A 23542-nucleotide genomic window follows, 5' to 3' on the forward strand; every position below is an offset into this window, starting at 1 on the left:
TCTTGTAGGGCTGGTTTCGTGTTTGCAAATTCCTTTAGTTTTTGTTTGTCCTGGAAGCTTTTTATCTCTCCTTCTATTTTCTTTTTTTTTTTTTTTAAAGATTTATTTATTTGACAGAGAGAGATGGCGAGAGAAGGAACACAAACAGGGGGAGTGGGAGAGGGAGAAGCAGGCTTCCCGCTGAGCAGGGAACCCGATGTGGGGCTCGATCCCAGGATTCTGGGATCATGACCTGAGCCGAAGGCAGACGCTTAACGACTGAGCCACCCAGGCGCCCTCTCCTTCTATTTTCAATGACAGCCTAGCTGGATATAGTATTCTTGGCTGCATGTTTTTCTCATTTAGTGCTCTAAATATATCATGCCAGTCCTTTCTGGCCTGCCAGGTCTCTGTGGATAGGTCTGTTGCCAATCTAATGTTTCTACCATTGTAGGTTACAGATCTCTTCTCCCAAGCTCCTTTCAGGATTTTCTCTTTATCTCTGAGACTCGTAAGTTTTACTATTAGATGTTGGGGTGTTGACCTATTTTTTATTGATTTTGAGAGGGGTTCTCTGTGCCTCCTGGATTTTGATGTCTGTTTCCTTCCCCAAATTAGGGAAGTTCTCTGCTATAATTTGCTCCAATATACCTTCTGCCTCTCTCTCTCTTTCTTCTTCTTTTTTTTTTTTTTAAGATTTTATTTATTTATTTGCGAGAGAGAGAATGAGAGACAGAGAGCATGAGAGGGAGGAGGGTCAGAGGGAGAAGCAGACTCCCTGCCAAGCAGGGAGCCCGATGTGGGACTCGATCCTGGGACTCCAGGATCATGACCTGAGCCGAAGGCAGTCGCTTAACCAACTGAGCCACCCAGGCATCCCTCTTTCTTCTTCTTCTGGGATCCCAAGTATTCTAATGTTGTTTCGTCTTATGGTATCACTTATCTCTCGAATTCTGCCCTCATGATCCAGTAGTTGTTTATCTCTCTTTGTCTCAGCTTCTTTATTTTCCATCATTTGGTCTTCTATATCACTGATTCTCTCTTCTGCCTCATTTATCCTAGTAGTTAGAGCCTCCATTTTTTAAAAAATATTTTATTTATTTATTTGACAGAGAGAGACACAGTGAGAGAGGGAACACAAGTAGGGGGAGTGGTAGAGGGAGAAGCAGGCTTCCCGCGGAGCAGGGAGCCCGATGTGGGGCTCGATCCTAGGAACCTGAGATCATGACCTGAGCTGAAGGCAGACGCTTAGCAACTGAGCCACCCAGGTGCCCCGGAGCCTCCATTTTTGATTGCACCTCGTTAATAGCCTCTTTGATTTCGACTTGGTTAGATTTTAGTTCTTTTATTTCTTCAGAAAGGGTTTCTCTAATAACTTCCAGGGTTTTTTCAGGCCCAGCTAGTATCTTTAAATTCATCATTCTGAACTCTAGTTCCGACATCTTACTAATGTCCGTATTGATTAGGAACCTGGCAGTCGGTACGGCCTCTTGTTCTTTTTGTTGAGGTGATTTTTTCCGTCTTGTCATTTTGTCCAGAGGAGAATAGATGAATGAGAGAACAAAATGCTAACAGGGTAACAACGTCCCCAGAAAATATACACTAAACAAATCAGAAAAGACCTGAAACTGGGGGAAAAGAAAGGGAAAGAAAGAAAAAAAAGAAAAAGATAAAAACAAACAAAAACAAAAGAAAACAGAATATGATCAAATATGATCAGGCTGGTGCATAGATCAGTGCCACACACTAGATTTTGGGTGTATTTGGTCTGTTAGAAGAAAGTGCCTCCCAAAATTTTAAAGAAAGAAAAACTTATATATGTACAAAAATAAGGGTTAATATGATGAAGGGACAGAATATGACTGTAAAGATGAAAATTATAAAAGATTTTATAAAAGGAATTGATAAGAAGTTGGTTGAAAAAAGAAAGAAGAGGATTTAAAAAAAAAAGGGAGAGAATGTGATCAGGCAGGAGACTAGAACAAAGCCATACACTAGAGATTTAGGGTATATTTTGATCTGTTAGAAGAAATTGTATCCCAAAATTTTAAAGAGAGAACCACTTATATATATATACCAAAAATAAGGGTAACTACTATGAAGGGATAGAATATGACTCTAAAAATGAAAATAAAAAAGATTTTTAAAAAAGGGATTGATAAGATATTGGTTGAAAAAGGGAAAAATAAAAATTCAAAAAAAAAGTAAAAAAAAAATTAACTTTGAAAGACTAAAGAATCATGGGAAAAAAGCCATGAATTCTATGAGCAGTATTCCCCTAGCACTGGAGTTCTGCCGTTTTCATTGATCGGTAAACTTGGTCTTGGCTGGCTGTTCTTCCTGATCTTCTGGGGGAGAGGCCTGTTGCCGTGGTTCCCAAAGGTCTTTGCTGGAGGCGGAATTGCCCCACCCTTGCCGGTCTGGGCTAAGTAATCTGCTCGGGTTTGCTCTCCGGAGCTTTTGTTCCCTGCAAGCTTTCCATACAGCTTTGGAGGACGAGAGTGAAAATGGCAGCCTCCCAATCTCTGCCCTGGAGGAGCCGAGAACTCAGGGGCCCCACTTCTCAGTGAGCCCCCAGAGAAAAGCAGTCAATCACTCCCGTCTCCCCAGTCTCCGGCCGCACTCCGTGCTCACCTGACCTGTGACTGAGCGTTTCTATCTCTGGCACCCACCTGGGTGTGTAGTCTCCAAACCCAGCAGATCCCTGTGGTGCGCTCCCCTGCCGCTCCTCCGGGGGGGAGAAAGGGGAGTCTCCCTGGATCTGCTGCTTGTTGGGCCCCACTTCTCAGTGCGCCCCCAGAGAAAAGCAGTCAATCACTCCCATCTCCCTGGTCTCCGGCCACACTCCGTGCTCACCTGGCCTGTGACCAAGCGTTTCTACCTCTGGCACCCGACTCGGTGTAGAGTCTCCAAACCCAGCAAATCCCTGCGGTGCGCTCCTGCGCTGCTCCTCCCAGGGGAGGAAGGGGAGTCTCCCCGGATCTGCCGCTTGTTGGGTCCCTGCTGGAGGAGCAGTGGCCTGACTGTGCCGCCTATCACAGTTTATGGCCACCCCGAGCTGAGAGCCTGCTCCTCGGCTCCGTCTCTGCTGCCGGCTTCCCCGCTCCAATACCTGGGAGCTCTGCCACACTCAGGCACCCCCGGTCTTTCTGTAACCCCGAGGGTCCTGAGACCACACTCTCCCAGTGAGGGTTCCACCCCCTGCTTAGCCACTGGAGTGACGTCCCTCAGCGGAGCTGACTTCTAAAAGTTCCAATTTTGTGCTCTATCACTTGCCAGAAGTGGCTGACGGAGGCCCCCTCCCCCGCTATCTTCTTGAATATCGCCTCGGATATACTTACCCGCACGTCCTACCTTCCAGAAAGTGGTCACTTTTCTGTTCAGAGAGTTGTTGCTGTTCTTTTCTTTGATCTCCTGTTGAGTTCGTAGGTGTTCAGAATGGTTTGATCCCTATAGAGCTGAATTCCTGGGACCAGACGAAATCCAGGTCTCCTACTCCTCCGCCATCTTGCTCCTCCCCCTGGAACTAATCATTGTTTTTCTTTTTTCTCTTCAATTTGCTTAGTTTTTCTATGCATGTGTCATTATTTCAGTCAGGTTTTTTTTTTTTTAAAGATTTATTTATTCAAGAAAGAGAGCGAGCAAGCCGAGGGAGTGGCAGAGGGAGAGGGGGAGAATCTCAAGCAGACTTCTGGCTGAGCACAGAGCCCAATGTAGGGCTTGATCTCAAGACCCAGATTATCATAACTTGAGCCAAAGGCAAGAGTCGGACACTCAACTGAATGAGCCACCCAAGCACCCTAGCCTCAGACTTTTCTAACAGAAGTGTAAAACTCTTGTCGATATTGTCTGACACATCACATGATCCCTGAGTTTCATTTTCTTCCACATCCCTCCCAGTGCTATCTATCCTCTTGCTCTATAGACCTCCTGTGTGGCTGTGTTTCTGGCATTTCTTTACCATCATTTCAGTAATTCTCTTTGCTTTAGTCCTGGTTTGGATCACATATCTCACTCTTTCTTGGTTCATTTCCTTGATCAGGTGATGCATATCCTTTAGAAGATTTCTGAGGAAGAGTACACAAAAGGCTAACTTTTTGAGATATTGACTGTTTGGAAATGTCTTTATTTAACCTTAATTTTTTTAGTTGATGGATGGTTGGTTGAGTATGGAATTCCAGATGAGATTATTTTCTTTTAATTTTAACATCATTGTTTTGTGTTTTTTTTAGCTTCCAGTGTTCCTGTTGAGAAATTGATGCCATTCTAATTGTGTCTCCCTCCTTATTTTACCCTCCCCCCTTCCTGGGCTCATCTCTCTTAGATCTTTCAGAATATTTTATCCATGCTGTAAAATTTTATGGTCATTTTATGGTTATGGTATAGGTCTTCTCATGTGTTTGAAATCTCATAACTTAGCTTTTGTATTCATAAGAAAAGAATATTGAGAGGAAAACCTCTTTTACGTTTTTTCCCATCAGTGAGTTACTGAATCTCCTGGATCTATTCTCCATTTTCTTTTTTTTTTTTTTTAAAGATTTTATTTATTTATTTGACAGAGAGAGACACAGCGAGAGAGGGAACACAAGCAGGGGGAGTGGGAGAGGGAGAAGCAGGCTTCCCGCAGAGCAGTGAGCCCGATGCGGGGCTCGATCCAGGACCCTGGGATCATGACCTGAGCTGAAGGCAGAAGCTTAACGACTGAGCCACCCAGGCGCCCCATATTCTCCATTTTCTTATCTTTTCTTAACTATTTTCATTTTTGTGTTTCCCACTCCCTTTCTTCTAGGATTTTTTTGGACTGTATTTTTCAGTTTTTCTACTGTATTTCTTTCATCCAATACAATGTCTAGCATCTAGAAACATGATGGGAAATATAGCTCTGAGGGTCAGAGGACAGGTATCAATATCATTGGGGTTTACACTAAGTAGATACTCAAGAAGGCATCTAATATACACATTCCTTTATATACCAGATGATGCATTTGGTGTCATCTGTTATTCCTTTGCTCATATCAGATATACCACTAAGATCTTTTTTTTTTTTAAAGATTTTATTTATTCATTTGAGACACAGAGATAGAGAGAGCATGAGTACTGGGAGAGGCAGAGGGAGAGGAAGAAGCAGACTCCCCGCTGAGTCAGGAGCCCAATGTGGGGCTCGATCCCAGGACCCTGGGATCATGACCTGAGCTGAAGGCAGACGCTTAACCATCTGAGCCACCCAGGTGCCCCACCACTATGATCTTTTAAGTGTTTTCAGGGCGTCTCTCTTTTGTCCTTTTCCTACTTCTATTGTTCATGCTATAGGTCTTGATCACTCCTTGCAGAATTATTTCAACAGTCTTTAAGTTAGATTTTCTCTTCTTTTTCCCTTCCTGTGAGAATCATCTTTATTTACTATTTCCATCGTCAAAAACTTAAAGAAAAATCTCCAAAGAAACAGGGAATAGAGGACCATAAGCTAAGTCTCTGCCACAGCTGTGAGATAGGGCCCCTGAAGGAGATAATCTGGAGAGTAGGAAGCTAACCAAGATAGTATAGTTTTGTAGAAATCAAGAGTACATTTTGGGGCGCCTGGGTGGCTCAGTCGTTAAGCGCCTGCCTTCGGCTCAGGTCATGATCCCGGCGTTGTGGGATCGGGCCCTGCGTCAGGCTCCCTGCTCCTCGGGAAGCCTGCTTCTCCCTTTCCCACTCCCCCTGCTTGTGTTCCTGCTCTCTCTCTCTCTCTCTGTCAAATAAATAAATAAAATCTTAAAAAAAAAAAAAGAGTGCATTTTAAGATAGGAACAGGAAGGAAATAAGAGAGGCCTAAGGAGGGGTATCAAAATTATATGCTATTTGGCAACCCTACCTTTTGATAATTTACAATAATTAGCAAAGGATACTAGTCTATGGAGTGTTAAATTGGGGAAATGTGTTATTATAGGACCTAGTAGGTTGGTGGAAATGGAGAAGAATGAAACTGGTTTTGAAGCGACAACAGAGTCAGGAGAAGGAGTTAATTTCTCCCCAGAATAGGGAAGATGTATTCATATTTGAAGTCTGTACAAAGGGAGATGTTGAGGGGCGCCTGGCTGGCTCAGTCAGAGAAGCATGTGAGTCTTGATCTCAGGGTTGTGAGTTCGAGCCCCAGATTGGATGTAGAGATAACTAAAAAAATAAATAAATAAAAACTTCAAAACAAAAAGCAAAGGGAGATATTGAAAAGGTTATAGAAATAGAGGAAATTGAAGGTTCTGGAGGATTTGGGGATGAAACAACAGTAATAGTGGTAGTGCTATGGGCTGAGCAGGGATGAGAATGTCATAGATGTTTTCCTTTTTGGATGAAAAGGCAGAAAGATGGAGTTTCTACTAGGTGTTTTCTGTTTTCTTGGTATAGTAGTTGTTGAGGTCTTGTGTCAAGAAGGAGTGCATGGGAATCAGAGGGAGTGGAGAATGTTTGGAATAGTGAGTATTACAGGGTTTGCTAAGAAGCCATCCAGGAATGAAAATTACCAAGTGGTGGAAAGGACCCTTTACAAATGTCTTTTATGGAGTAGTGTTTATATTCTAAAATGAATTTGAAAAACCAATGTAACTTAAAAAGTTGCTTGAGTTGGCATGAATTTGTATAGTGAGGTCAATTAATTGGTACTTCTACATACTTTAGCCCCATGACAGTATGTTTAAGAATTTTATAAGTAGTATTAAATTGTCTTATCCTTTAAGAATAAATCAAAATAGTTCCTTTAATTACCTTCTGAATAGTATTTAGAATTGTATTGTTAAAATACCATGTAATTATTGTGAAATATGTATCAAACATTATGTATCTTATGTGATTTTTTTTCTAATGTGACCTTATTTGCTTATTTTAATATTGCTATTTTGTGTGCATATGTGGGTTATTTCTGTACCTAAGCTTTAATTTCCTTGAGAATAGGATCTAGGTCTTAATACTTCTTTTTTTCCCTTCCTCCCATCCTCTGTTACAGAGTTGCATAATTAAATACAATGTTCAATTAAATGGATGGTAGAATTAAATGGATGGTGGTGTATATATTTTAATTCTTAAAAGAAGCTTAAATTTTCCTTTTCACAAATTAATATATATATATTTTTTTTCCTGATATAGAAAAATCCAGTTACACTCTTAAAGGAATTGTCAGCAATAAAGTCTCGATATCAAACTTTGCATGCACGCTTTAAACCAATTGCTGCAGAGCAGAAAGAGACTAAGAACCGCATTTGTGCTACTGTCAATAAGACTATGATCATGATACAAGAACTACAAAAGCAAACAGACCTGGAGGTAATGCTTTTTTGTAGTTTTTGTTTGTTTGTTTTTAAAATATTTTATTTATTTGTCAGAGAGAGCACACAAGCAGGGGGAGCAGCAGAGGGAGAGGGAGAAAGATGACCTGAGGCAATGGGAGTCGCTTAACCGACTAAGCTACCCAGGAGTCCCTGGATTTGTAGATTGTAATTCTGAGGTTTTTTGTTTTTTTTTAAGATTTTATTTATTTATTTGACAGAGAGAGAGAAAGCCAGAGAGCACAAGCAGTGGGGAATGGCAGAGGGAGAAGGGGAAGTAGGCTCCCTACTGAGCAGGGAACCTGATGCAAGGCTCATCCCAGGACCCTGGGATGATGACCCCAGCCGAAGGCAGACACCCAACTGACTGAGCCACCCAGGCACCCCAATTCTGAGTGTCTTTTTGAAAGATAAATCCCCATTAACTTCCATTTTGAGATTCAGCAGTCAGTTTGAACTGTTGGTAGAAGTGAGATTTTCTTGATTCCTGAAGTATAATAGATCTTTTGTTTTAAGATAAGCATGTGGGGGCACCTGGATGGCTCAGTTGGTTAAGCATCTGACTTATGCTCAGGTCATGATCTCAGGGCCCTGGGACTGAGCCTGTATCGAGACCCATATCACATGGGGCTCCCCACTCAGTGGGGAGTCTGCTTGTCTCTCTGCCCCTCTCCCCCACTCGTGTTCTCTCTCTCCCTCTCTCTCAAATAAATTAATAAAATCTTTTTATTTTATTTTTTAAGATTTTATTTATTTATTTGACAGAAAGAAACACAGCCAGAGAGGGAACACAAGCAGGGGGAGTGGGAGAAGAAGAAGCAAGCTTTCCGCTGAGCAGGGAGCCTGATGCGGGGCTCGATCCCAGGACCCAGGGATCATGACCTGAGCCGAAGGCAGACGCTTAACGACTGAGCCACCCAGTTGCCCCAGTAAAATCTTTGTTAAAAATTTAAGAAAAATAAGCACATGGACTTGACATGGTCATAAAGAGGTGTGCTATCTTGGATTATATAGTCATGTTAGAAGAGAAAACTTGCTAATGCTTATGAAATATGCCAGTTTTGTAGTTCCTGTAAGAACTAGTGAGACTGAGAAATGTGGAAAGCATCTATATCAGTAACTTTTTTAGTTCTCCTTTTATTAAATTGGGTTGGTGAGCTTGGGTAAGCCTGACCTTCATTCTCTCCCTCCATTCCCCATCCCCTTCTGATTTCATGTAAAAATCCTTGTAATTGCGAGCCTCTATCACTGATTATGTAAAACTCTTCAGAATTGGTGGAGTAAAAAAAGAAACAATGTGAGCTGCTGACCTAGGCAGTATGATCTTAAGATAGCCTAGTGAAGGATTTGGTCAAATTTTAATTTACTATTAAGGCAAAGTTGAGGGCTTTCAAAAGAAAAGATAGCGTGTATGTAGTTGGAATCAGAGAGTAAAGCTTAATTAAATGAACAAAAGATGGCCAATAGGTTTTTATTTCTGGTGTAAACTCCAATTAACTGGTAATAGCCTCTTAGAGTGCTGTATTGAGGAACTATGTCTGGGCATTGCACAAAAGCTATTTGCTATGGGCATGCAGCTAGGGACAGCATACATGCTATTTTTATTTATTTATTTTTTTGCCAACCCTGAACTACGTTTGGTTTAAGATACTTGAATTATGGGCTTGTAGTGAGAGTAAACCTCAAAGGTTGATTGCTGAGGTGAATTTGGTCAATAATTCTTTATATTACCAATGGCAGAAAAGAGAACAGTACCCAATTAAAACTATAAAATGATACCTTAGGGGCACCTGGGTGGCTCAGTCATTAAGCGTCTGCCTTCGGCTCAGGTCATGATCCCAGGGTTCTGGGATCGAGCCCCACATCGGGATCCCTGCTCGTCAGGAAGCCTGCTTCTCCCTCTCCCACTCCCCCTGCTTGTGTTCCTTTTCTCTCTCTGTCAAATACATAAATAAAATATTTTAAAAAAAATGATACCTTAGATGTATCTCAGATGTTATGTACCTCAGATGTTATGTCATGGGGAGATGAATAGTAGAGGAGGAAAGAGCTATTAAAAAGGGTACAGAGGGAATAGGAAGTAGGAATTTAAAACATTAAGGGTGGTGACACTAATATGTAAAATGCAAAAAAAGTATGTATATGATACCCTTTATAAATACAACTCAAGTCACATACTGTTCATGGTAGGTGATCAGAACCTGAAAATAGAAGCACATAACAAATCTTGAGAAGAGATTAGGTGTAGTTCTGGATGTGCATATTAAAATATATAGAATTTCATAAATTTATTGAAGCACGGGATAAATTTAGGTGAGTAAAAAAAAGAGAAAAGGATATTTTGAATATTAACTAAAAATTTTCCCCACTGGATATAATAAATGGATGCTATATTTCTGACTGAGATTTAAAAATGGTGCAGAAAATAGTTATAATAATGATAGAGGATTTCAATCATCTAAATATCTGTAAAGATCTTCATTCAGTTAAAAGAAGTATCTGTAATGAGTAATAATTATATTGAAGGTAGAAAGCTAAGGGAGCTTTTACTTTGATTACATAATTAAAAACAAGGAGAAATGACTGAAAGGTTGGTTATAGACCTTGAAAAAGGAGATCGTGTTTTAGATTCAATGATGGCCATGTTGGGGAATGTTGGATATAATGGATCTTGTACCCACTACTTCAAAAATGAGATAGTAGAAAGTTTAGAGAAAATTTTCATGATCAAAATGTGGAAGAAAAGGGAATGGCATCTGTAGAAAGTTGTATAACCAGAAATAGTTCTATGAGCCCAGAGTTTTTTTGTTTTTTTTTTTAAGATTTGTTTATTTGAGAGAGAGAGAGCGCAAGAGAACAAGCACGCAGAGGGAGAGGGAGAAGCAGACTCCCCACTGAGTAGGGAGCCCGAAGTGGCGTTTAATACCAGGACCCTAGGATCATGACCTGAGCCAAAGGCAGACTGCTTAACTGACTGACCACCCAGGTGCCTGAGCTCAGAGTTTAAAGGACATGTAAGGTAGACCTCATAAGGGAAGTATAAAACGAGGTATATCAGTCATAGGGACAGAATTGTGAGAATACGTAAGAAAGCCCAAAGGCTAGATTAAGTCCAGGCTTCTGAAATTTTCTAAAATAACCAAAAGGGCCTTTTAAATTATTTTGGGAACATGAAGAACAAGAAAAGAATAAGCCTTTTTAGGGCAAATGGTGCTTTGTTTATGTATAGACAACAGAAAGTAAATAGAAAGTAAAGCTGTTCAGGTATTATCTTGCTATAATCTTTATCAAGGTACATAGTTTTTCACTTGCAAGGATAGAAAATACATTTGAATTGATAATATTCAAAAATAGCACATGGATTGATAATACTAAAAAACAAATAGGGAGATGAGAACAGAAAAGGAGGTGAAATGAAGGGAATACATATTAATTTCCTTATCTTTTTAGTTAATATGAAGACATAAAGGTTTTTTGTTTTTTTTTTTTTAAGATTTATTTTAGAGAGCAAGAGAGGGTGTGAGCAGTGGGAGGGGCAGAGGGAAAGCAGACTCCCTGCTGAACCGGGAGACCCATGCTGGGCTCCGTGCCCCCCCCACTCCGTGATCATGACCTGAGCCAAAACTGAGTGGGATGCTTAACTGACTGAGCCACCCACGTGCCCTAAGACATTAAGGTTTAAATACACTTAATTATAAAGGTGACCATCAAAAGACAAAAAAAGAGGACTAGATTTGTTCCAAAATAAAAATTAGCAAAACAAACCCCTAAAACAAATATAATTCAAAAGGCATTAAAAATAGAATGGGGCACCTGGGTGGCGCAGTCAGTTAAGCGTCCAATTCTTGGCTTTGGCTGAGTTTGTGATCTCAGGGTCATGAGACTGAGTTCCCCCTTGGGCTCTGTATTGGGCGTGGAGCCTGCTTAAGATTCTCCATCCCCTCTCTTGTGTGCACTTTCTCTCTCAAAAAAAAAAAAAAAAGAAACAACAAAGAATGTGTGATATTTCACTGATGATCTGAAACGTTTGTGTTAAGGAAGGAAATTTTCTACAAGCTTTGGATTGGTTAATTCCTGGAAAAATTCTTCGAAAGATTATGAAATAGATGGTCTGAAATCTCTTGAACAGTTATCACAAAGAGAAACATGGACTCACAGAGAACAAGGTCTCTCCAGAACCATTTCCTGTTTTTGAGATAGAAGAGGGACATTCTGTAACAATTTGTGTTGCAGTAAGGCATATGATTGTTTTTCATTTTATCCATGTGAACATTTTTGGTAAATGTTGGCTTGATTAGCCAAACCAGCTGGGCAGCCCAATTGCCACATGTGGCTATATAAATTAAAATTTAAAGTAATTAAATAAAATTAAAAATTCATTTCTTCATCTGCTGATTAGACAGCACAGATAAAGAATATTTTCAGTATCATAGAAAGTTCTACTGAACAGCGCTGCCCTAGAGATTCCTATTCTGTAGGTATGGCGTGTTCCAGATTTTGCAGTCTCTCTAGAGATGACCTATATAGTTAGGCAGAGTTGTAACTATTTGATTCTTCATGTTGTACCTCCTATAATTTCCCCATTAACCCTTTGTTTTAGCTAGCTTGTTGGTTAGTGCTATGTGGAAGTCCTTTATAAAGGACTTCCTTTTGGCTTTTCTTTGTCCCTGTGCTTTTGCTCCTACCTGCTTGTGGTGGATGCTGTCTACTGGGTTGTTTTCTCAGCATCTGTTCTCCCTTGCTGCTGAATAGGATATCGACTTTCTTTTTTTTTTTTTTTTTAAAGATTTTATTTATTTATTTGACAGAGAGAGACAGTGAGAGAGGGAACACAAGCAGGGGGAGTGGGAGAGGGAGAAGCAGGCTTCCCGCTGAGCAGGGAGCCTGATGCGGGGCTCGATCCCAGAGCTCTGGGATCATGACCTGAGCCGAAGGCAGACGCTTAACGACTGAGCCACCCAGGCGCCCAGGATACCGACTTTCTTGAGATGTGTGCCATCCCTGAGGCCAAGTTGGTGCTTTCCTCAGCTTCCCCAGGTTTTATCTGATTGGCAAGAGGAATGGATTTGTAACCCATGTGACATGTGAGGAGGGAAAGTTTGGAAGTAGGAAGTTAGAGTTTCCTCACTCTTGAGAGACCTGTGGGAATAGAAAACTTCTCTTCTTCTAAACATTGTGTATGGATGTAATGCCTAGCACTGCTCGGGCCATTTTTCCAATCACCTTGAGATAAAGCTACCAGCAAGGATATTATATAAGGTGGAAAAAACCGAGTCTTTGCATTGAACTGCTGAATAAACCAGTCCTGAAATCTGCCCTTTTTCTGCATTTATTGTGCAATGATAATAAATTTTCTTATTACTTATCCATTCCAAAATGTGTTCCTGTTACTTGCAGCTAAAAACATCTCAATTATCCTTCAAAATTTAGCTCAAATCTTCACTTCTGAGGAAACTTCCAGACTATTTTGTTCACATTTCTTTTTCAGAATGCTTTTAGAATATGGCATTCAACCATGACTTCTTTGGTTTTGTTAAATTACAGTCCTTAAACTGTTTGATTTATTGGTCTTGTTTCTTCAACTTCTTTTTTTTAAATTTTTTTTTAAAGATTTTATTTATTTATTTGACAGAGAGAGACACACAGAGAGAGGGAACACAAGCAGGGGGAGTGGGAGAGGGAGAAGCAGGCTTCCCGCCGAGCAGGGAGCCCGATGCGGGGCTTGATCCCAGGACCCTGGGATCATGACCTGAGCCGAAGGCAGATGCTTAACGACTGAGCCACCCAGGCGCCCCTTGTTTCTTCAACTTAATTGCAGGTTCTTTGAAGCTCAAACATTAAAAGTACCTTGTATATAGATAGTCAAATATTTTTTCCCTGCCTTCCTAAATTTGTGATCATAGACATGAGTTTATGGAAACATAAAAAAGCAGAAGTTAACGAAATTAAACATGTTTTAAAGGTTTTGAAATAAAGATTTTGTCATTTGCTTTCTAGCTGTCACCACCGAGTAAAGAAGAGAAAACTGCGGCAGAGCAATTAAAATCTTTCATGTCAGACTTATGAAGAAATGGACTTGCAAAAGGGAATTCTAATGGAGAAGAGATCTATCCCAGAAAGATTTAGGAAGATGTCTCGTTAGCACTTGATGACTAGAGGTGGGGGGATGGAGAAGAAGATTTGGCTGGAGTGAGTGGATAATGATGCCTTTCACAAGAGAGGGGACTATAAAAAGGGCAGATATTATAGGAATAAAGTTTAGCCAAAAGGATGGAATGGGAATAAAGAGATTTAAAAATATATATGCACACACACTTAGTCTTGTAATTTCGAGCAAGGAAGTCACATAACTCTATTTTGCATCTGTTTTTGTGTAATTGGGATAATATGGATATATGTACCATCAGTCAGATGTGAATGAGCATGCTTTGGAAATTAAAGGATAGAAAAAATATTTGTATTACATTATATATATGTATATAATTTTACTTTTGAAAATTTTGTTTATAGGTAATGGTCACATTATTAATGAGACTGCTAATATGTGACCTATAGTCCTCCACAAAAGCTAACTTTAGTAATAATAAATTGGCTTTTCTGTGATAGCCTCACTTTTTTTTTCCTGTTCCTTCTGCCGCTAATGTTGAGCAACTGAACTATGCTTTCAAATGCTGTTTTAGACTGTCCCTGTTGTATATCAACACTACCTTTGTTCTCCTTCAGCCTGTATTACTGTAATCGTTCATTCTGTATGAAAGCTAAGAAACTGAAATCAGAGGATCACTTGCCAGTGTGTGTGTGAATTTCCCTATTCATTTTTTTTTTTTCTTTTTAAGATTTTATTTGACAGAGAGAGACACAGCGAGAGAGGGAACACAAGCAGGGGGAGTGGGAGAGGAAGCAGGCTCTCCGCTAAGCAGAGAGCCCGATGCGGGGCTCGATCTCAGGACCCTGAGATCATGACCTGAGCCGAAGGCAGATGCTTAATGACTGAGCCACCCAGGCGCCCTTCCCTATTCCTTTTTTTTTTTCTTCTTTAAGATTTTATTTACTTATTTGACAGAGAGAGACACAGTGAGAGAGGGAACACAAGCAGGGGGAGTGGGAGAGGGAGAAGCAGGCTTCCCGCTGAGCAGGGAGCCCGATGCGGGGCTCGATCCCAGGACCCTGGGATCGTGACCTGAGCCGAAGGCAGCGGCTTAACCGACTGAGCCACCCAGGTGCTCCTTCCCTATTCATTTTTAAATAACTATTTTAAAATAACTACTGGCAATAATGTAATCATAGGGACAGATCTTGATACAAAGATGTTAATCACAGGGTTATTTATACTAACAGTACATATACATATCTGGCTAATAGTAGGTAATTAGGAAAATAAATCATAGTGTATCCATACAATAAGAGGTGAAGCTGCCAATAATTTATTACTGTTAATGTTCTGGGAAATGCTGAAGTTATGTTAAATGGGGGAGAGGTCAGAAGCAGAGATTGCAGTTTTTAAGATTGGGCTTTGGAGTCTGAGATGTAAATAGCAGGTTTTAAATTCTAGCTGTGTGATCCTGAGCAAATCACTTAACTTCTGTGTGTCAGGATGGCTGGAAGCACAATGAAATGGTAGTGTTTGAGTTTTATAATTAGTAATCCTTCAGTGAATATTTCTGTATATGTAATAAAAATGAGGCATTGAAAAGACTAGGAAAAATGTATCAAATGTTAGCTCTGTAGGTTATAGAATTATACTTTCATATAATTAAAAATTTGTTATGAGCATTTTACTTGTCCATTAACAAACCTGTAATAGGTGATAAACAGGGTTGGGAGAGTAGCTTCAGTTAAAATTGTACTGTGTAGTTTGAATATTTAAAGAACAGAAAACCCCCAGTTTTTAAATTACAGAGAAATAAGTCATACTTCAGTAACATATTTTCTTCAGTACTTGGGCAGTTAATATTAAGGAAGTTTTGTCCTGGAGTGGCTCTGGGATGTGATGTTGATTGGTGGAATTAAAAAATAGTATCACAAAGAGGACAAGTTCCTGAAGTTTTACCTCTGTGACTTCCTTCACAATTGTCTTCTAAATGTTGGTTCTTTCCCTCAGCTCCCTTAAAACTGTTCTCTGTGTATTCTATATATTCATTTGTTTCCCAAGCTTCATTTATTGACTCTTTGTGGATGATTCCCAAATATAACTTCTTCCATTAGATTTAGATTCATATTTCCAATAAGAATGTCTATCTGAATATTCAAATTGATAATGTCTAGAGTACTTACTGATTTTATTTTGTCAATGGCCACTGTTCTTTTACCTGGAATTAAAAAGTTTGCATCCCTTTATCTTCTTAGTCAATAAAATCTTTCTGAAATGTTCATAGTATCCAACCTCCACTTTATCTTCACTCTTACTACCCTAATTTAGGTCTTTTATTTCTCATTTGGGTAATTATTTTCTATGTGACTATAATGTTTTTATGTCTTAAGTTGTAAATAATACAAATTTAATACAAATTTAATTTTATGAAATTAAAAAATACAAGTATGTCTATTCTCCAGAAATTATCTGCAATCTCTTCAGATGTTTGTATATACAAATTAAAAAAAAAATTTTTTTTTTTACAAAAATAAGCTGATACCATACGTTGTACTGCAGCTGCACTTAAGTTTTTTCCATTGTAAATATATTTTGGATATTTTCATGACACACATCTGCTATTCTTTTGAACAGCTGTCATCCAATATATGGATATACTATGATTTTTCCATTTTCTTATTGATAGGCATTGATAGACTGTATAATAGACAAGTTAGATTTGTCCAGGTGGGTGTGGGGAAAGGCAGCTAGATTGGCCCTTAAGGAATTCTGATAGAGCAGATCACAGGTTTCCCAACTCCATGTGGAAGCTTAGCATCCCTCCAACTAAATTCTTTTTTGCTTAAGTTAGCCAGAATCTGACTCTGTGGTTGCAACCAATGACCCCTAATAGTATAGGTTTTCACTATTATGAACTACTGCAATAAATCTAAACATTTTTGGGTTCTTGGGCAAATATTATCTATTAGTACAAGAACTTATTTTAATATTTATCATATTTAGTAATTTGTATTATTTTTTTCACTTTAATCATTACTCTTTGAATCCCAAGTGCAATACTGTATTCCACAAATAATTTTCTTTTCTTTTTTTTTTAAAGATTTTATTTATTTATTTGACAGAGAGAGACACAGCGAGAGAGGGAACACAAGCAGGGGGAATGGGAGAGGGAGAAGCAGGCTTCCCGCGGAGCAGGGAGCCTGATGTGGGGCTCGATCCCAGGACACTGGGATCATGACCTGAGCCGAAGACAGACGCTTAAGGACTGAGCCACCCAGGCGCCCCAACACAAATAATTTTCTTAATTGAGGTAAAATTCACGTAACAAAATTAACCATTATTAAAGTGTACAATTGAGGGCATTTTAGTGCAAATGGTAGCATGCAAACATCACGACCATAAATAATTTCTAAAGAACTTTTTAGTCACAGATTAATCTTACTAAATTATATACCTGTCCATGGCTCACATAGTAAAAAGGGAATTGCTGCCCACTATAAGAAAGTCCAAATCCCTTGATACTTAATAATTTCTTTCTAGGGACACCTGGGTGGCTCAGTCGGTTAAGCGTTTTATCTTCGTCTCAGGTCATGATCCCGGGATCCTGGGATCATGACCTAAGCTGAAGGCAGGCGCTTAACGACTGAGCCACCCAGGCGCCCCCTTTCTAGGTTATTGTTGATTCTTACATGTGCACTCCAGATTGGGTTAAGTGTAATAGTTTGCAATAAACCAGGAAAAATTAAATACAAATTAAGAATTTGATGTAAGTCCTTTGTCTCACACCTTCAATTCTTGCAATCTTTAGACCTATGACAGAAAATTCAAAGAAGACACCAACAGGGGTGCTTGGGTGGCTCAGTCGGTTAAGCATCTGCCTCCGCCTAGGGTCGTGATCCCAGGGTTCTGGGATGGAGCCCCGCATCCGGCTCCCTGTTCAGCGGGAAGCCTGCTTCTCCCTCTGCTGCTCCCCCTGCTTGTGCTCTCTCACTGTCAAATAAATAAAATCTTTAAAAAAAAGATACCAACATAGGAAAGCTGAACACAGTTCTTGCACTTTCCATAGTCCCATAGCGACAGCTCACCTCCGGCGGTAAGAAATGCAATGTGGAGTGGTGTGGATCTGACCTCTACAGTTTGTGGCTCCATTCTCCCAACCCTGAAATGAGAAACTACACCGCTCTAGGCTTAACAATCTGGAGCTTTGAGTCGGTGGGGCGGAAGTCTCAAAACCTGAGAGCCCGGGCTTCCTTCCAGGGAAAGAACCACTAGCCACGAATCCTATACACCACGGTTTCTCAAAGGTGCGGGCCACAATCCACCTGTTGAAGACGTTGGTTTCGTCGAACAGCACCCTAGAATCACCGAGTCTGAATACCTAGGGGTGGGGCTGCGGAGTCAGCTTCCCACCAGCACTCCAGGTGGTTCCAGTCTTTGGCGCGCTAGTTTGAGACCGGTGGAGCACCGCCTTTCCAGGGAGTGGGGGTGGAGGGGCGACGCAGAGATACGCGCCAAGCTCAACCGCCTACGCTGACTGGGGCCAAAGGCACTCAGCCCTGCGGCAGCTAGCAACCAAATCTCGTGTGCGCCCCCGCACCGCGGGAACTAGTCGCCCGCCTCTCTCCACTCCGCTCTCCTAACGCAGCGTCCTGCGCGCATGCGCAGCGCGCCTTCTCTCGCCGCCGCGCCCTCAGCTACCCTGGTTACCGTTGGTGTTTGCGAATTCCCTGCGGCACCTTCTTAGCTGGAGACCAGCGCCGCCGGGCTCTAGCAGCAGTTCCATACGCGCGCGCCCGCGTCACGTGGTGCGAGGCTGCCTCGCGGTTGCTGGCGTGCGGCTTAGCGGTGAGGAAGGAGCTGTGGCCACCGCTCGCCTTTCCCACTGCGCCCTAGGGCGGGTGCGCGGATAAATATGGCGAAGTGGGGATAGCTGGCGTCGAACCCGACGCGATGAGGCGCGCAGGTGGGGCGGTCGTCGGGGCCCCCTGACGTGGACGCCGGGCTGTTCTCGTCGGCGATTTGACCTGGCGGCCTCGGACCGGCGCCAAGTAGGTCAGACCACGGACTCCGCGGGTCGCCGAGGGCCCCGCCGAGAGCCGGAGGCAATGGATGAACAGAGCGTGGAGGTGAGGCGGGTCAAGAAGGGTGGTGGTTAGTTTCCCCCCCGCCACCCGCCGAGCGTTCTTAATTTGGGGCGCCCTGCCCCAGTCCTCCCTCTAGTAGGGCACCCCCACCCCGACGCTGCCGCTGTGGTGAAGGCTGGCCCAGTGCGAAGGACGCCGTGTTCGGTCTGCAGCCCTCCAGGTGCCTTGTGTTCTGACCGTTCCCGAAGTCAGGTGGTGCGTATCCTGGCGTTTTCTGGATGTCTTGGCACCGGTACTCGTTCCCAGAGGGTTTTTGCAGACTACAGCCTGGGCAGAGCAAAACTGCAAATTCATTAGACGTGTCGTGCACTCGCTACCAGTTCTTGCGAGTTCATGCGGGGATCCAAAACTCCCTCCAGATGGAATCCTTCATTCCCTCGCACCGGTACATTTTGCAGACTTCTGCCCTCCCTAAATTGAATGAAGATATACTTTTATTATCCTATTTGTGGTTTTCCAGAACAACCTATTTTATATCGGACTCTTGTGAGTTGTGATTTCAAATGGGATATTTACGTAAAGTCCAGAAACATAAAAAAAGATTGCTTATTGGACGTAATTATTTAATAATTGTCAAATTTTGAACCTTAATACTGAACCCTTGCTCCTTAGTAAGCGGCAACTATATTACTGGGCACTTCACTTGAAAGTAGTTCACCCAATGGTCTTATTGTCCATCCCCCGCCAGCGTCTGCATCTCACAGGTTCTTTCTTGTTCTGCAGAGTCATGATTAGACTCGTGAATAATTTTCTCCTTAATTCCCCATGCGAAAGTATTATAAAGGTTTTGTAACGTTTTCTTGGTTTAGGAGCGTTTTATTCTCTTGGGATGGAGTAAAAATAAATGTGAGTATGGTAAAAAATAAACTTGAAATATAGAATAACCTACATTTAATTCTGTTTTCTTGTCAGTTACTTTCTAAATTGATTCGTCCGAGGCTTGCAAAGGACACTGTTTCTTCTATTAATTTTTTCTTCTTCGCAAAGCCTTCATGGGGCTACCACTAAAATTCTCAGTAGGGGCAGAATCTCAGGCTCAAATAAGAAGCTAATTGGTTGGAGCATCAGGGCAGAAACCCAGGATTTCTGGATTCTGAATTAGTTTCTCTCCTGGTCAAAGTATACTGCCATTAGGATACGAATCTTCTAAATTAAAAAAAAAAAAATTTTTTTTTTAGATTTTATTTATTTATTTGACAGAGAGAGACGCAGCGAGAGAGGGAACGCAAGCAGGGGGAGTGGCAGAGGGAGAGGGAAAAACAGGCTTCCCCTGGAGCAGGGAGCCCATTGTGGGGCTTTGATCCCAGGACCCAGGGATCATGACCTGAGCTGAAGGCAGACGCTTAACGACTGAGCCACCCACGTGCCCCCCCTTTTTTTATTTTAAAAGCAATTCACCCCCCCTTGGAGAAATTGCAGGACAAGTAAAAAGTTTATATTGTTCACTCATATAATCTGCCTTTTTTTTTCTTTTTCTTTTTTTTAAAGATTTTATTTATTTGAGAGAGAGCACACAAGCAAGGGGTAGTGGTGGAGGGAGAAGCAGGCTCCTCTCTGAGCAGGGAGCCTGATGGCAGGGCTGCATTCCCGGACTCTGGGATGACCTGAGCCAAAAGCAGACACTTAACAGCCTGAGCCACCCAGGTGCCCCCCGCCTTTATTTTTTTACTGTTATACATCGTAAGCATTTTTCTGTATCAAATGATTCAAGAAGTATTTCTAGAGACTATTATAATCTATGTTAAGTCATTTTTTTTGTTAACTGTCATAATTTAATATTTTGAAATTTGGGCTACAGCCACATTCTTGCCATTATAATTTATGCCTTAGTGGAAATATTTGTGCCTGAGTCTGTGTTTGCATTTCATGTCCTTTCCTTAGAATAGAACCATTGTGAAGCTTAGAAAAGAGAAAGCACTTTTTCCAGGAGATGTTCTAAGGCACACTGGACCTTGACTAACCCAAGAACTGATGTGGAATTTATTAAAACAGATGATATCAGCTCAAAATAAATGTAAATGTTGAGTGAATAACTTTCAGCATGCTTTTTACTTTTGATTCAGTAGTCTAATTCTGGTGGATCTTACATCTTTTATTTTCAGAGCATTGCTGAGGTTTTCCGATGTTTCATTTGTATGGAGAAATTGCGGGATGCACGCCTATGTCCTCATTGCTCTAAGCTTTGTTGTTTTAGCTGTATCAGGGTAAGTTGTATTTTTTTTTTTACATGCTCTGAGTATATATAGGATATGTTGTGAAATTAGCCATTTTCTTTCTTTTAAAAATTTTACATTTTGTGCCCTTTTTAAAAATGTCTTAAGTGAATGTTCCTTAATAGGGAGACCATCAGTATATACTAAGTACTATGGAGGTGAATAATCAAGTAATAACTGCTATGAAATGTCTAGAAATCAAAACCCACTGTAATTTTTTTTTAAGACTTTATTTATTAGAGAGAGCACACAAGCAGGGAGAGGGGCAGCCGGAGAGGGAGAAGCAGACTCCCCGCTGAGCAGGGAGCCTGATGCGGGCTCGATCCAAGGACCCCGGGATCATGACCTGAGCTGAAGGCAGACACTTAACCAGCTGAGCCACCCAGGTGCCCCCAAACCCACTGTAATTTTAGTATATTTACATTATTAAATAATTTAACAAGTACTTTTAAAGTGGTTGCCTACATTGTGCTTGGGGTTGAGGAATTCTAAGAATGAAGTGCTTGCCCTGAAGTTTAAATCTAAGTGAGAGAATGGACTCTGTTGATATTGAAGAAAGTATAGTGTCATAAAGAGGCACTAACAAACTGCTATGAGACCCAGAGGAGGGAGAGTTTATACTGTTTAATGGGTAAGATGGAGAAAAAGCTAGTAATGGGTTCAGAGGCTAAGATTAAAATCCTATAATCTTACAGATACAAGAGACTTTAGAGATTAATATAATCCATTGGCTTTAAAACTTGAATATAGGTGAGCCCCTCAAACAAAATTGTGAGGAAGCCTAAGATGTGAAACAGAAGAATTTATTTTGGTGTGTGTGTTTTGGGGGGGGGGATTCAGTAGCACATGTGCAGATCACAGTTGAAACCTTTCCTGTCCACATTACTCTTAGTAGATTATGTCCTTTACTGAGAAAATCAGAGCCATCTAACATGCTTTTCACCTCAAAATTTCTCTGATTCCTTATTGCTGCCTAAGGAAGATAGATATCCCTTTGTCGAGAGTAATATTTGGAACTCTTAAATCATTTGCTTCCAGTCACACAGCTAGCAAATAATAAAGCTGGATTTGAATCCAGGAAGTCTGGCTCTAGAGCCTGTCTTCTTTGCCACTGCACTGTGTGCAGAAGACCTAGGTTTACATATCATCCTAGTTCTCCCACTCATAAACTGAGAAACTCAGTCGTTATTAGCCTTGTTTCCTCAGCCATAGAATGAGGTAACAAGATTTACCTCACAGGATGGTGGTGGCATTAAATGAGATAAGTTAAAACGTAATTTAGAAATTGTAAAGTACTATCTACTTGTAAGGTGTTAAAATTTTATTGTTAAAATAGCAACTAACCTGTCATTATTTGTTTTATAAACAGTGAAACTGAAGCTAGGGAAATTAGGTAATTGGCCTCTGTCACTGTAGGTAATTAAGTGGTAGAGTCTGTGTGGACTCAGCTATTTTGGTGAAGGTCCAGTATACGGATGACCTGTGGATATTACCTTAAACCTTATTGATTCTTCATTTCTTCATTGTTACTTCTTTGTTCTGCTCCTTAAAGCCATATATTTTTAAAATATTGCTGCTGGCATCCTTTACTTAGAAGTGTTTGGGAAAATTTCATCTACTTTGGGAAATTTGATTTACTCTTGCAGGTTTAACTGTGATCTCTGTGTGTATGGCTTTTAAATCTATTCCTTTGGCATTGACCTTCCAGCATTTTGAATGTTGTTCCAGATCAACTTCTCTTTTTTCAAAGTGATTCTTTTTGACTTCTTTTTGTTCTGTTCTCCACTCAAACTGGAAACCCTTTACACCAATGATTTTAAGTTTTGTCAGTTATTATCTCCTGCTGCCACTTATATCTATCCTACCTATTTCTTTTTTTTTTTTTTTTAAGGTTTTTTTTTTTTGAGAGAGGGGAAGCAAGAGAGCACGAGCAGGGGGAGGGGCAGAGGGAGAAGCAGAGTCCTGGCTGAGCAGGGAGCCCGATACAGGGCTCGATCCCAGGACCCTGTGATCATGACCTGAGCTGAAGGAAGATGCTTGACTGACTGAGCCAGCCAGGTGCCCCGGTACCTATCCATTTCTATTATTACCATCCTAGTAGAGAAATACAGACATTTATTATCTCATGCTTAGATAATTATAGTTACCTTTTAATTGATCTGAGTCTTTTCTGTCTCTGGTTCATTTTATATCCTGCTGGCATATTGATGTTTTCCAGTAATGTCATTGTTTTTTTTTCTTTCTCAGAAGCCTCAGATTCATTGCCTTAATCCCTTAGAATATTAGCTTTATATTCAGACCACCTGGATGATCTGGTTCTAATCTTTCTTTCTAAAGCTGTCTTGGTTCCTGAATGTACCACTGATGTGTTTGTTCATTCAACAAATACTAATTATATGTGTACTTGGAGTTAAGCATTGACCTCCCAGGGAGTTGACTTACTTAATAGTTGGTTTATAGACAAAAAGGTAAATAGACATATGTTAGATACCAGTAAGTGCTGTGAAGAAAAATGAAACTGAGTAGGGAATAGAGTGGGGACTTTGAGGAGGACTCGGGCAGGTTGTTAGTTGTTTTAGATAGCGTGGTCTGGGAAGGTCTTTGAGGGGATGATGTTTGAGCAGAGACCAGAATGAAATGTGGGAATGATGTGAATGAATATCTAGGGGAAGAAAGTCCCAGGCAGAGAAGTCAGAAGAGGCAAAGGCCCTGAGAGAAATAGCAAAGAAGCCAGTTGGCTGTAGCAGAGTGGACAGAGGGAGAGGGAAAGGAGATGAGTTTGGAGATGTAACTTGGGGCCTTGGTAAAGACCTTGGA

At 40.9% G+C, this 23542-nt stretch overlaps 2 protein-coding genes across 2 annotated transcripts in view; both read left to right on the top strand.

Moving 5' to 3' along the window:
* SKA2 (spindle and kinetochore associated complex subunit 2) overlaps positions 1–14137 on the top strand; it is a 37365-nt gene extending 23228 nt beyond the window's left edge. The window contains exons 3-4 of the mRNA XM_044921656.1: positions 7099–7275; positions 13275–14137. Coding sequence (XP_044777591.1) covers positions 7099–7275; positions 13275–13343 — 246 coding nt within the window. The 3' untranslated portion in view covers positions 13344–14137. The remainder of the gene's footprint in view (positions 1–7098; positions 7276–13274) is intronic.
* Positions 14138–18184: 4047 nt separating this feature from the next.
* TRIM37 (tripartite motif containing 37) overlaps positions 18185–23542 on the top strand; it is a 156957-nt gene continuing 151599 nt past the window's right edge. The window contains exons 1-2 of the mRNA XM_021704395.2: positions 18185–18494; positions 20615–20716. Of these exons, the coding sequence (XP_021560070.1) occupies positions 18474–18494; positions 20615–20716 (123 nt within the window). The 5' untranslated portion in view covers positions 18185–18473. The remainder of the gene's footprint in view (positions 18495–20614; positions 20717–23542) is intronic.

This window comes from Neomonachus schauinslandi, chromosome 15 (genome assembly GCF_002201575.2).
Source record: "Neomonachus schauinslandi chromosome 15, ASM220157v2, whole genome shotgun sequence".
In the NCBI taxonomy this organism is placed as follows: Eukaryota; Metazoa; Chordata; class Mammalia; order Carnivora; family Phocidae; genus Neomonachus; species Neomonachus schauinslandi.